This window comes from Phocoena sinus, chromosome 8 (assembly GCF_008692025.1).
Source record: "Phocoena sinus isolate mPhoSin1 chromosome 8, mPhoSin1.pri, whole genome shotgun sequence".
In the NCBI taxonomy this organism is placed as follows: domain Eukaryota; kingdom Metazoa; phylum Chordata; class Mammalia; order Artiodactyla; family Phocoenidae; genus Phocoena; species Phocoena sinus.
In genome coordinates this window covers 26,204,951-26,219,984 of record NC_045770.1, presented here as the reverse complement: position 1 = coordinate 26,219,984, position 15,034 = coordinate 26,204,951, and the positions used below count along the sequence as shown (strand labels likewise).

At 35.2% G+C, this 15,034-nt stretch overlaps 1 protein-coding gene across 2 annotated transcripts in view; it reads left to right on the top strand.

Annotated features, from left to right (window-relative positions):
* Positions 1 to 15,034, top strand: part of CWF19L2 (CWF19 like cell cycle control factor 2) — a 250,268-nt gene that overhangs the window by 89,096 nt on the left and 146,138 nt on the right. For both annotated transcript variants that reach the window (XM_032640618.1, XM_032640619.1), the window contains exons 9-10: positions 4,621 to 4,717; positions 6,324 to 6,416. In XM_032640618.1, coding sequence (XP_032496509.1) covers positions 4,621 to 4,717; positions 6,324 to 6,416 — 190 coding nt within the window. The remainder of the gene's footprint in view (positions 1 to 4,620; positions 4,718 to 6,323; positions 6,417 to 15,034) is intronic.

The following is a 15,034-nucleotide window of genomic DNA, read 5'->3' as shown; positions in this document are numbered from 1 at the left end:
GAAGAATGGCTAGATCATATGATAACTATATATTTAAATTTTAAGAAACTGCCAAACTGTTTTATCAAGTGGTTGTATCATTTTACACTACCACCAGCAGTGTATTAGACTTCCAATTCCTCTACCTTCTTGCAGGAACTTGGAATAGTCAGTCTTTTTAATTTTCACTATTCTAGAGGATGTGTAGCAGTATCTCATGGTTTTGTGTTCCCCTAATGACTGCTAATGTTGAACATCTTTTCAGGTGCTTATTTGCCTTCCAGATAGCTTTTCATAATGTGTGTTCATTTTGCTTTTATAATTTCTATAATTTCTTTATTGGTAATTTGTATCTTTCTTTTTCCTGATCAGTCAGGCTAGAAGTTATCAATTTTACTGATTGTCTTAACCAGTTTTTAGTTTCATTGAATTTCTTTACTGTTTCCGTTTTTTATTTCCACTTTGATTTTTTTTTTTTTTTTTTGGCGGTATGCGAGCCTCTCACTGTTGTGGCCTCTCCCGTTGTGGAGCACAGGCTCCAGATGCGCAGGCTCAGCGGCCATGGCTCACGGGCCCAGCCGCTCCACGGCATGTGGGATCTTCCTGGACCAGGGCACGAACCCGCGTCCCCTGCATCGGCAGGCGGACTCTCAACCACTGCGCCACCAGGGAAGCCCCCACTTTGATTTTTATTACTTATATTCTGCTTACTTTGGATTTAATTTGTTCTTTTTCTGCTTTCTTCAGTTGTAAGCTGTTATCATTGATTTGAGATCTTTTTTTCTAATATAAGTATTTAGTGTTATAAATTTCCTTGTAAGTAATGCTTTAGCATCATCCCACAAATTCTGATATGTTGTGTTTATATTTTTATTCAGTTGAAAATACTTTTAAATTTCTCTTTGATTTTGTTCTTGACACATGGGTTATTTACATGTGTGCTAAATTAGTTTTAGTTAGTTTAATTAGTTAGTTTCCAAATAGTTGGGGATTTTTGTAGATGTCTTTGGTAATTTCTAATTTAATTTCACTGTGGTCAGAGAACTTACTTTGTATGGTTTGAATCCCTTTATATTTATTGAAACTTGTTTTATGGCTCAGGATATCGTCTATTTGGTAAATGTTTTATATGCACTTGGAAAGAATGTGTATTCTGTTGTTGGGTGGAGTATTCTGTGAATGTTGATTAGGTCATATTAGTTGCTAGTGTTATTCAGGTCTTCCATATCCTTGCTGATTTTCTCTTTACTTATTCTGTCTAGTATTGAGAGTGGGGTCTTGAAATCAGCAACTATAATTGTAGATTTGTCTATTTCTCTGGAATTCTGTCAGTTTTTGCTTTATGTATTTTGTTGCTCTATTATTAGGTGCATAAATATTTACGGATTCTTCTGTACTCTTGGTGGATTGACTTCTTTTTCATATGAAATGACTTTCTTTGTCCCTGGCAATACTTTTTGCTCTGTAATCTAATTTGATATTTAGTAAACCTCTTCAGCTTTCTTTTGACTAGTGTTAAAACATGTTACATCTTCTTCCATCATTTTATGTTTAACATTTATGTCTTTATAGTGCATTTCTTGTAGTTTTGCTTTTGTATCTATCTGATGATTTCTGCCTTTTAATTCAGGTGTTTAGACCATTTATGTATATTGTGATATAATTATATTCAAATCTGGAATTTTCCTGTTTGTTTTCTCTGTCTTATCTGTTTTTTATTCTTTTTCTTCTTTTTAAAAAATATTTCCTTCCTTCCTTCCTTCCTTCCTTCCTCCCTCCCTCCCTCCCTCCCTCCCTCCCTTCCTCCCTTCCTCCCTCCTTCCCTTCCTTCCTTCCTTTGAGCTGGGTCTTTGTTGCCTCATGTGGAATCTTCAGTTGTGGCGTTCAGGATCTTCTAGTTGTGGCATGAGGGCTTTTAGTTGCAGCATGCAGGATCTAGTTCCCTGACTAGGGATCGATCCCTGGCCCCCTTCATTGGGAGTGTGAAGTCTTAACCACTGAACCACCAGGGAAGTCCCATTCTCCTTTTCTTCTTTATCTGACTTCTTTTGGATTGAGTATTTTTATGATTCCATTTCATTTCTTTAGTTGTATACTTTTAGTTATTTTAATGATTTCTTTATCTTTGACAGCAAACATCTTTAATTTATCTACCTTCAAGTGATATTATGCCACTCCTGTATAAGAACTTTACAATAGTTTATTTACATTTCTCCCAATCCTGTCCTTTTTGTTAGTGTTGTCATATAGTTTACTTATACTTGTTATAAACCACTGTTGTTATTTTTGTTTAAATAGTTATCTTAAAGCAATTTAAATAATAAGAAACAAGTATTAAATATTTACCCTTGTAGTCATCATTTCTGTTGCTCTTCCTTTCTTTGGGTTTATCCATGTTTCAGCCTGGTATAATTTTTTTTCTGCCTGAAGCCTTTTCTTTAATATTCTTTCAGCTTTGTATGTCTGAAAAACTCATTTCATTTTTTTTAAAAGATATTTTCACTTGATATAGAATTTTAGGTTGGCATTTTAAAGTACTTTAAAGATATTGCTACTCTTGCTTACATTTTTTCTGATGAGAAATCTGCTGTCATACTTTCCTTTGTTTCTATGTGCATAACTGTCTTTTTTTTCCTCCTATGGCTGCTCTGAAATGTTCTCTTTATCACTAGTTTTGAGTAATTTGATTATGAAGTGCCTTGCTGTGGTTTCTTTTCAGGTAGTTTTTTTGTTTGTCTTTTTTTTTTTTTTGGTTTGTTTGTTTGTTTTTGCGGTACGCGCGCCTCTCACTGTTGTGGCCTCTCCCATTGCGGAGCACAGGCTCCAGACGCACAGGCTCAGTGGCCATGGCTCACGGGCCCAGCCACTCCGCGGCATGTGGGATCTTTCCGGACTGGGGCACGAACCCGTGTCCCCTGCATCGGCAGGCGGACTCTCAACCACTGCGCCACCAGGGAAGCCCTGTCTTGTTTTTGTACTTGGGATTCTGTGAGCTTCTTGGATATGAAAGTTTTTTAGTTTTCAACATATTTGGTAAATTTTGGCCTTTGTTTCTTCTGTCTCTCATTTCTTTCAGGGACTCCAATAGCATGAATAGTAGGGTATTTAAGGTTGTCCCATAGCTCTCGGTTGTTCTTTTCCATTTTTAAAATTCTTTTTCTCTGTGTGTTTCATTTTGCATAGTTTCTAATGCTTCAAGTTAACTGATTTTTTCTTTTGCAGTCTAATCTTACATTAATCCTTTTCAGTGTATTTTTTTATCTCAGACATTGTAATTTTCACTTGTAGAAACTAAATTCTTACCTATTTTATATCTTAGTTGTCTCTAACTTTTTGAACATATGGAATAAATTTATAATAATAACTTTTAATGCCCTTGTCTGCTGTTTCTTACATCTGTGTCAGTTCTTGGTTTGATTGATAGCTTTTTCTCCTAATTATGTGTTTTACTTTTCTACATCTTTGCATGTCTGATAATCTTTAATTGGATACTAGATATTATGAATTTTACTTCGTGAGTGCTGGATATTTTTGCATTGCTGTAAGTATTCTTGAGCTTTATTTTGGGACCCAGTTAACTTAATTGGAGACTGTTTGGTCCTTTTGACTCCTGCTTTTAATATTTGTTAGGTGGGCTGAGAGCAGCATTTAGTCTAGGACTTATTTCCCACTAATGAAGCAAGACCCTTAATATTCTACCCAGTGCTTTCAGAATTATGAATTTTCCTAGTCTGACTTGTAGGACCAGGCACTATTACCAGGAATGCTGAATATCTCTTCCTTTAACCCTTCGGGATAGTTCTTTCCCTGACTCCAGGTAGTGTCTTGCTGAATACTCAACGGGAACTCTCTGCACTTCTCTGGGATCCTTTCACTGTGTAGCTCTCCCCTCTCTAGCTGCCTTGGACTCTTAGCTATGTCTCTCCCATTAAGGAGTCCTTCATGCTCTCCCTGGGTTCACCCTCCCTGCACTGTAGTCTCAAATCTTTCTTAAAACAGTAAGTTGGGACAACTTTGTATATGCCAGGAATCTCACCTTGGCTGGAAATTTCTCTTTTCTTCTGTGAGGCTTCCATAGTATAGGTTTCACACGTGATATTAGTTGTAAATTAGTTTATGTTGTCTAATTCTGGGTTGACTTTGCAAGAGCACATGGTCACTGTTTTTATTCTTTAAATGCAGTTAAATGTATTTCCTGATTATAGTTTCTTAGATTATCAGTAATTTATCACATTGAATGAGAAGAGTTTCCCTAGCTGTGTAGAGTTATGGCCTGATTCTAGAGTTTTAATTTTTTGTTTGTTTGTTTCTTTTTTAGAATGAGTATGGGAATATTAAGTAATGAAGAATAGCTGACATATTATTTTTCTCATTGCTACTGGATCTTTGGTCAGATATTATAACTGCCATAGGCCATCATGACATTGTAACATAGAATCTTTAAGTACTGATTTATGGCGGAGCACTGAGGGTTATTTATTTATTTATTTAATGTACTAGAATCATGATCTATTTGTGCTGAATGCTTTGTTAAGGTCAATTAAAGTAACATTTGAATATGGTGATGTTACTTGCAACAACTTACTTGTTGTTAATATGTACCTGTATTTCATATGCTCTTAATCTGTCCTGTTCAAACAGGAGTAGTCCAGTGGATGACTCTATCCACATCTTGAGTGTTGATGAGAAGAACAAGTTGGGAGCCAAGATTATCAAGGCAGAGATGATGGGAAATATGGTAAGACTTATATGTTGTTCTTTTGGAGAATAATTGCTAAATATTTAACTTCTTACAAGTAATTTTGGAAGTTCCTTAGCTATGTGGATGTAGCACTCTTTGAAAATAACTGCTGCTTATTGATTCTTTGAAGAAATTCTTGAACACTTCTAAGAACAGTACTGTCTACTTCTAAGTAAGTTATGTAATTTGTCAAATTTCTGAAATTTAAGATTCTAGGGAACTAAATGCTTTTTAATTTTCTTTTTAACTTGGATATTTGCTTTATTATTGTATTTATAACTTATTGAGCGTATTTGAGGGAGATAAAGATGTCACTGTCTTCTTTCCCTTTTTTAGTCATATTTTGTTAAGAATGTGTATTACTTTCTTAAATTCCCTTACTTAGGAACTTCAAAAATGAGCTAATAAAAAGGATGGTTAACTCATTTTTTCAAATCTTAAGGCAACATATTTGTGCCTGACAATGTGTTAAATGCTCTGTGTAGATTAACTCACTTTATTCCCATAATAATGTTGTGATTTGAAACTTACTTAACTCACAATTGAATAGAAATCAGAATTATTTGGTAAGAGTGGCACCTATCTATTTATTATATTGTCACATTTATATTATACAAATACTGTTACATTGGACATGGCAGAATCACAAAGTCAGGCAGCTTTCCATGTCTTGACAAAATTGATTCCCTCATGGTCATATGTATGTACGCATCTCAAATCCAAATATAAGTGATCTTAAGTAGTGTTCTGTTTTGGTGTACCATCCGTATGACACTCTTTAGTAGAACAAAAAGTAGCCAAACATGATAACTTCTGTTTTTATTAGTTTATATCTGTAATAAAAGTCATATTTGCTGCAATCTGGTAACACTGAACTTAAGCTCAACCCAGAAATTAGTAAGCAAGACAGACCACCACCAACAACAGCAAGAAAATAACATATGAGTTTTGAAAGCACAATGAAATTAGTTAAAATAGTGAAAGAGAGATCACCAAGTTAAGAGGTTAACATATGTTAAAAGAAGTGTTCTGTGTTCATGGAACCACTGCAGTGGAGAATGCTGTCTTTGCTTGTCATATAATTCTGTTTATTTCATTCATTGTGATTTATTGCTTTATATGTCAGTTTTGTAATATAAATTTTTATAGATTTCCTAGAGTTAAAATGAAATACATTCATAATTTTAATCTAAATTCCTTAACAATAAAGAAGGTAATATTTTAAATCTTGCGATGGCTTTCTTTTTACAAATAACTGAAATTCTGAGTATTGGAAGTTTATAATATCTAAGGAATTATAAAAATGCCATTCTTAAGGTTATGTATTTCTTTCATTTCCCTATCTTCCCTAAAATATATGTCCTTGTAATTATTTACCTTCAAAGCATAAACAATTTCTACAGGTATTTGAGAATTTTGTTACCCAGGAGAGTTCATTAAAAAGTAATATACTAGACTAGGCTGTGAGTTGGTAACTAGATTTAGGTGAGAGCTACTTGGATGTTTGCTATGCTGTTTTCCCTATTGTTAAGTGAATTTGAAATATTCTACAAATGAAGAAACTATGTTATCACACCTGTTTTTCTTGTCTTTCTATTTGAAGGAATTAGCTGAGCAACTTAAAGCCCAACTTGACAAGGCAAATAAATTCGAAGACAGCATAACGCAGATATCATCAAAAAAATCTGGGGTAGAGGTAAGTAATAAAAGTTTGTTTATAGGTAGCCAGTTACCTTATATAATACTTCTACTTGGCAGTGGTAATATTTTAATGTTAAATGTGTCTGTATCTGTGTCGGTGTGCTTGTATGTATTTATGCTTGTTTGTTTGTTTTTAAAATTTATTTGCGTATGTATTCTCTCATGTTCCACCATTGTGTCCTGGTGGAAAAAAGCCTAGGCCTACAGTTAGGCCTAGGGCCAAGGAGACCTGGTTTTTTTCTGGGCTCTGCCATTTACTGACTGACCTTGCACAAGTCAAGGTCATTATCTCCTCCTCCAGAATGAGAGACTTGAATTTGGTATCCATTTCATGTAAAATATTTTGTTCTAGGATTCATTCACCTATCTGTTGGTCAGTAAAACAGATAAAAACACCTGTCTGCATGGAGTTTTATTTGGGTACTAAGAGAGAGGTAGTAAATTGTAAAAATAAAAGAAAGTTATATATCTTAGGCAGGGTGGTAGGGATCTTGAGTGCCAGGTATATGCTGTATGTTTATGTGTATGTGTATGTCTTGGGATGCACAGGCTAATTCTCATTGAAAAAGTGACATTGATACAAGGACTTGAAGGAAGTTAAACAGTGATCTTTGTGGATCTGAGTGAAGAGCACTGTGGACATAAGGAACAGAGAATTTAAAGTTCCAAAGACTGGACATGTGTCCAATGTGTAGGAAGAACAGCAAGGAGACCAGTGTTGTTGGAGTGGAATGAATGAAAGAGAGGAAAGTAGAAGATCCAGATTAGAGAGATTGTGGGAGGCCAGATCATGTTATGCTTAAAAGTCATAGTAAGGAAGTATTGAGTTGGCCAAGAAGTTTGTTTGGGTTTTCCTACCATCTTATGGAAAAATCCGAATGAACTTTTTGACAAACCCAATAGGTTTTTATTCTGGGTGAGAGGTAAAGCTATTTAAGATTTTTGAGCAGAAAATGTATTTTGACAGGACCATCCTGCCTTCTTTGTTAAGAGTAGATTGGGGGAGAATAAGGTCAGACATAGGGTCTAGTTAAGCTTTTGCCATGATACATACAAGAAACGATAGTGGACTTGACCAAGATAGTAGCTGAAGAGATGATTAGAAGTGATTAAAGTTTTTATATGCATAAATGTTTTATGTGTATATTTTGAAGGAGAGCGGACAGGATTTTTATGATGGTTTAGATGGGAGGGGAATATGAATTAAAGAGAAGAGGAAAAGTAGACTCCAGAGATTTTTGCCTGAGCAGCTGGAAGACTAGAATGGCCATTATTTGAGATGTGGGAGAAAGAGTAGGTTTGGAGCAAAGATTGGAAATTCTGTTTTGGGTATACTGAGCTTGGATGTCTTTTAGATGTGAAACAAGTAGAGCTATCAAGTAGGCAGATGGATATAGTTGGGAGTTGAGAGAAACCTGAACTGGAAATAGAAATTGGGGCATTATTAACATATAAATGGTGTTTAAATTCACAATACTGCATGAAATTACCACAGGAGTAAATGTAGATAGAAAAAGGCAAAGGATTGGTTTGGTTGCATTACAGTGTTGAGAGGTTTATAGAGTGGTTTATAACTGATTTTAAAGGACTATTCTCAAAGATTAATTTATATAATTTAATGGTAGTGTGAGAAGAGGTGAGAATCTATGAAATCAGGTTTCATAGAATTTTTTCAAGCTTCAGTTATTAATGACTTAGATAATAGTACAGAGAATATGTTTATGAAATAGGCTGTTTTTACTAAGTTGTGCTAGTCATGTTTTTAAAAAATGGATAATTTGGAGTTTCTTGTACAGATTAAGGAATTGAGAATGGGAAACTATAAGTAGGATTAAAAAGTAGGGACTAAAAGAGTATAGCTAAAACTACTTATACTGTGTACATTTTTGCCAGATTTATTTTTTCAAGTGTCTTTGTGGTCATAATACTTTTGTACTCTGAAACTTTTATGTGGTTTCTTAGTGCTAACTATATAAAGTACTAGATCTTCCTGCAGTATATCCTTCCAAAGTATAACCCCATTTTCCAGCCTTACCTCCAAAGCTTTTTTATACGTAACCTACATGTTTCTTTGACATTTACATATGCTATTAATTATTTGTGCCGGATATCACCCTCTTGAGGCTATCCACTTTTCATTTTGTCTTTAGTCCATTATGAAGTCTTTTTTCTCATCCTTTTGAACAGTTGTAACCTTTTCCTCTTTTGAAACTTAAAGCCTTTTAAAATATTCTCTACGGAATTTGTCTTTTCAAATTATGTATATTTGTATTCTTGTTATACCTATCTCTTTTTTGATACTTGTCACTTTATATGAGGGTTCTAAAACTGTGGCTGAATTTCAGGGGATTCTTGAAATTGAAAGCAGTTCATCTGAAAAAATTGAAGCAGATCTTCTATTAAATAACATTTCTTCTGCTGTTCTAAGGATATTGTAGAGTACTGACAGACTATATCTCATCCCTTGAGCATATATCTCTATACCATTACTGATTTCTTTATGTTTTTCAGCTCCTCCTAGCTTTTGAGCATTGTATCTCATAACTCAGGGAAGTAGAACTCAAAGTTGTATTCAAAGTAGAATTTCTATTTGTGAGTCTCTTTTGGAAACTGTATAGCCCTTTGAAGCTTCAAATAGAAAGGTTTTTATTCTATGGATTCTTTTTTTTTTTTTTTTTTTTTTTTTTGCTGTATGTGGGCCTCTCACTGTTGTGGCCTCTCGCGTTGTGGAGCACAGGCTCCGGACGCGCAGGCCCAGCGGCCATGGCTCACGGGCCCAGCCGCTCCGCGGCATGTGGGATCCTCCCGGACCGGGGCACGAACCCGCGTCCCCTGCATCGGCAGGCGGACTCTCAACCACTGCGCCACCAGGGAAGCCCCTGGATTCTTTTTTTTTTTTAACATTTTTTCCTAGTTTTATTGAGAAATAATTGACATACATCACTGCTTACAGTGTAGAGCATGGTGATTTGATTTACATATGTTGTGAAATGATTATCACAACAGGTTTAGTTAACATCCATCATCTCATATAGATACAATAAAAAGAAAAGAAAAAATCATTGTGATGAGAACTCTTAGGATCTACTTTCTTAACAGTTTTCCCATATATCATACAGCGTGTTAACTGTAGCATCATGTTGTGCATTACATGTCTAGTACTTATTTGTCTTGTAACTGGAAGTTTGTACATTTTGACCACCTCCTCCAATTCCCCCACCCCTAGGATGTGCACAGTTTAACTGTGAAAAAGCACCTATTAAATTCATACAAACGAATGGAGTGATAATTATAGGAATTTCAGGTATCAGCAGTGTTTTTCTTTTGGGGATGGTGGTGTGTGGATGTAACGTGGGAGACACAGCTATACAGGGTGGCCAGGGAAGGAGATCTTTCTGCAATTTCTGAAACTATACCTGTAGGTTGTCACTTTTTATTTATTTATTTGGTTACAAGTATTACTTATTTATTTGGAGTACAGTTGATTTAGTGTTGTGTTAGTTTCAAGTATACAGCAGTGTGAATCAGTTATACATATAACCACTCTTTTTTTTTTAGATTCTTTTCCCATATAGGCCATTACAGAATACTGAGTAGAGTTCCCTGTGCTATACAGCAGGTTCTTATTTCCTAAGGATTCTTTGACCAGAAAAGAAAATTTCATTCTTCTCTGCAGAGATAGGGCACTTGCACATTTAGTTAAAGCTTTACTAGGCATATATGTAAAACAAACCTTTGCTAACAATTCTGGAAGAATTCTCTTTCAGAGAATTCAAAGAATGCCATTAAAGTCATTTATTCTATCCGGGTCAGCACCTTGGTTTATCTACCTTTCAAAGTAGTTTGTTAAAAAATGAAAGTACAAAGTTGTTTACTACAACAAAGAAATGTGCTGATATTTCAGAGGAAAATCCTGAAATACTTCTGATAGAAATTTTGCCTTTTCAGAGAAAAGAAAATCCCACTCGTAAAGCATTGAACATTGTTCTTTCATTACTTAGCTTCTTTGTTAGAAATGTTAGATTGTACGAATAGGGTAAATCTCCTGAATCAGTGATCTATGAACATCTTTTTGGCTTTAGTGAAAATCCATCAGCACTTCTAATTGTTGGTTTGCTTATTTCTCTTACCCTTTAGAAGTTGAACTTTTTAGTGATTAGGACAAGGGCTATTTCAGTTTATATATATAGTGTCTAGGGTAATGCTTGGCATATTGTAAGCAATCAGAAAATAATTGAAATATTTGTTTTATGAATGTCCTTGATTTATTTTGTTCCCCATAGTTTTCTTTCTTTTTCTTTTTCATATTATTTTCCATTATGGTTTATTATAGGATATTGAATATAGGTCCCTGTGCTGTACAGTAGGACCTTGTTGTTTATCCATTCTATATATAATAGTTTGGATCTGCTAATCCCAAATTCCCCATCTATCCCTCCCCAGTACCCCCTCCCCCTTGGCAATGACAAATCTGTTCTCCATGTCTATGAGTCTCTTTCTGTTTCATAAATAAGTTCATTTGTGTCATATTTTAGATTCCACATATAAGTGATATCATATGGTGTTTGTCATTCTCATTTTGACTTGCTTCACTTAGTATGATAATTTCTGGGTGCATCCATGTTGCTGCAGATGGCTTTATTTCATTCTTTTATGGCTAAGTAGTATTCTACTGTTTAAATATACTACATCTTCTTTATCCATTCATCTGTCAATGGACAGTTAGGTTGCTTCCATGTCTTCGCTATTGTAAATAGTGCTGCTATGAACATAGGGGTGCATGTATCATTTCAAATAACAGTTTTGTCCAGATACATGCTGAGGACTGGGATTGCTGGATCATATGGCAACTCTATTTTCAGTTTTGTGAGGAACCTCCATACTGTTTTCTGTAGTGGCTGCACCAATTTACATTCTCATTAACAGTGTAGGAGGGTTCCCATTTCTCCACACCCTGTCCAGCATTTTTTATTTGTAGATTTTTCAATGTTGGCCATTCTGAGTGGTGTGAGGTGGTACTTCATTGTACTCTTGATTTGCACTTCTGTAATAATTAGCAACATTGAGTATCTTTTCCTGTGCCTCTTGGCCATCTGTATGTCTTTTTTTTTTTCTTATTTCTGAGATACACATTTTAAAGTAATAACTAGAATTATGACTTATAACATTATACCAGAGCACATAAGATTTTTAGAAATTTCATGTAATGTCTGGAACATTTATGGTAACATATTTCCATACAAATAACCCAAAGAAAGTTTAGTATTAGTTTTTTTTTGTTTGTTTTTTTATACTGCAGTTTCTTATTTGTGATCAGTTTTATACACATCAGTGTATACATGTCAATCCCAATCGCCCAATTCAGCACAACACCATCCCCACCCCACCGCAGTTTTCCCCTCTTGGTGTCCATACGTTTGTTCTCTACATCTGTGTCTCAACTTCTGCCCTGCAAACCGGTTCCTCTGTACCATTTTTCTAGGTTCCACATACATGCATTAATAGATGATATTTGTTTTTCTCTTTCTGACTTACTTCACTCTGTGTAACAGTCTCTAGATCCATCCACGTCTCAACAAATGACTCAATTTTGTTCCTTTTTATGGCTGAGTAATATTCCATAGTATATATGTACCACAGCTTCTTTATCCATTTGTCTGTCGTTGGGCATTTAGGTTGCTTCCATGACCTGGCTATTGTAAATAGTGATGCAGTGAACATTGGGGTGCATGTGTCTTTTTGAATTATGCTTTTATCTGGGTATATGTCCAGTAGTGGGATTGCTAGATCATATGGTAATTCTATTTATAGTTTTTTAAGGAACTTCCATGCTGTTCTCCATAGTGGCTGTATCCATTTACATTCCCACCAACAGTGCAAGAGGGTTCCCTTTTCTCCACACCCTCTCCAGCATCTGTTGTTTGTAGATTTTCTGATGATGCCCATTCTAACTGGTGTGAGGTGATACCTCATTGTAGTTTTGATTGGCATTTCTCTAATAATTAGTGATGTTGAGCAGCTTTTCATGTGCTTCTTGGCCATCTGTATCTCTTCTTTGGAGAAATGTCTATTTAGGTCTTCTGCCCATTTTTGAATTGGGTTGTTTGTTTCCTTAATATTGAGTTGCATGAGCTGTTTATACATTTTGGAGATTAATCCTTTGTCAATTGCTTCATTTGCAAATATTTTCCCCCCTTCTGAGGGTTGTATTTTTGTATTGTTTATGGCTTCCTTTGCTATGCAAAAGCTTTGAAGTTTCATTAGGTCCCATTTGTTTATTTTTGTGTTTATTTCCATTGCTCTAGGAGTTGGCTCAAAAAAGATCTTGCTGTGATTTATGTCAAAGAGTATTCTTCCTATGTTTTCCTCTAAGAGTTTTATAGTGTCTGGTCTTACATTTAGGTCTCGAATCCATTTTGAGTTTATTTTTGTGTATGGTGTTAGGGAATGTTCTAATTTCATTCTTTTACATGTAGCTGTCTAGTTTTCCCAACACCACTTATTGAAGAGACTGTCTTTTCTCCATTGTATATCCTTGCCTCCTTTGTTGTAGATTAGTTGACCATAGGTGTGTGGGTTTTTCTCTGGGCTTTCTATCTTGTTCCATTGATCTATGTTTCTTTTTTTGTGCCAGTACCATATTGTCTTGATTACTGTAGCTTTGTAGTATAATCTGAAGTCAGGGAGTCTGATTCCTCCAGCTCCGTTTTTTTCCCTTAAGACTGTATTGGCTATTCGGTGTCTCTTGTGTCTCCATACAAATTTTAAGATGATTTGTTCTAGTTCCGTAAAAAATGCCATTGGTAATTTGATAGGGATTGCATTGAATCTGTAGATTGCTTTGGATAGTAGAGTCATTTTCACAATATTGATTCTTCCAATCCAAGAACATGGTATAGCTCTCCATCTGTTGGTATCATCTTTAATTTCTTTCATCAGTGTCTTATAGTTTTCTGCATACAGGGCTTTTGTCTCCCTAGGTAGGTTTATTCCTAGGTATTTTATTCTTTTTCTTGCAGTGGTAAATGGGAGTGTTTCCATAATTTCTCTTTCAGATTTTTCATCATTAGTGTATAGGAATGCAAGAGATTTCTGTGCATTAATTTTGTATCCTGCAACTTTACCGAATTCATTGATTAGCTCTAGTAGTTTTCTGGTGGCATTTTTAGGATTCTCTATGTATAGTATCATGTCATCTGCAGACAGTGACAGTTTTACTTCTTCTTTTCCAATTTGTATTCCTTTTATTTCTTTTTCTTGTCTGATTGCCCTGCCTAGGACTTCCAAGACTATGTTGAATAATAGTGGTGAGAGTGGACACCCTTGTCTCATTCCTGATCTTAGAGGAAATGCTTTCAGTTTTTCACCATTGAGGATGATGTTTGCTGTGGGTTTGTCATATATGGCCTTTATTATGTTGAGGTAGGTTCCCTCCATGCCCACTTTCTGGAGAGTGTTTGTCATAAATCGGTGCTGAATTTTGTCAAGAGCTTTTTCTGCATCTATGGAGATGATCATATGGTTTTTATTCTTCAGTTTGGTAGTATGGTGCATCACATTGATTGATTTGCACATGTGGAAGAATCCTTGCATTCCTGGGATAAATCCCACTTGATCATGGTGTATGATCCTTTTAATGTGTTGTTGGATTCTGATTGCTAGTATTTTGTTGAGCATTTTTGCATCTGTATTCATCAGTGATACTGGTCTGTAATTTTCTTTTTTTTGTAGTATCTTTGTCTGTTTTTGGTATCAGGGTGATGGTGGCCTCGTAGAATGAGATTGGGAGTGTTCCTTCCTCTGCAATTTTTGGAAGAGTTTAAGAAGGATAGGTGTTAGCTCTTCTCTAACTGTTTGGTAGAATTCCCCTGTGAAGCCATCTGGTCCTGGACTTTTGTTTGTTGGAAGACTTTTTTTTTTTTTTTTTTTTTTTTTTAAACATCTTTATTGGGGTATAATTGCTTTACAATGGTGTGTTAGTTTCTGCTTTACAACAAAGTGAATCAGCTATACATATACATATGTTCCCATATGTCTGGAAGACTTTTAATCACAGTTTCAATTTCATTACTTGTGATAGGTCTGTTCATATTTTCTGTTTCTTCCTGGTTCAGTCTTGGAAGGTTATACCTTTCTAAGAATGTGTCCATTTCTTCCAGGTTGTCCATTTTATTGGCAGAGAATTGCTTGTAGTAGTCTCTTATGATGCTTTCTATTTCGGCAGTGTCTGTTGTAACTTCTCCTTTTTCATTTCTAATTTTATTGATTTGAGTCCTCTCCCTCTTGATGAGTCTGGCTAAAGGTTTATCAATTTTGTTTATCTTCTCAAGGAACCAGCTTTTAGTTTTATTGATCTTTGCTATTGTTTTCTTTGTTTCTATTTCATTTATTTTTACTCTGATCTTTATGATTTCTTCTGGTATCCTTGGGTTTTTTGTTTGTTCTTCATTCTCTAGTTCCTTTAGGTGTAAGGTTAGATTGTTTACTTGAGATTTTTCTTGTTTCTTGAGGTAGGCTTGTATAGCTATAAACTTCCCTCTTAGAACTGCTTTTGCTGCATCCCATAGACTTTGGATCGTCATGTTTTCTTTGTCAGTTTTCTCTAGGTGTTTT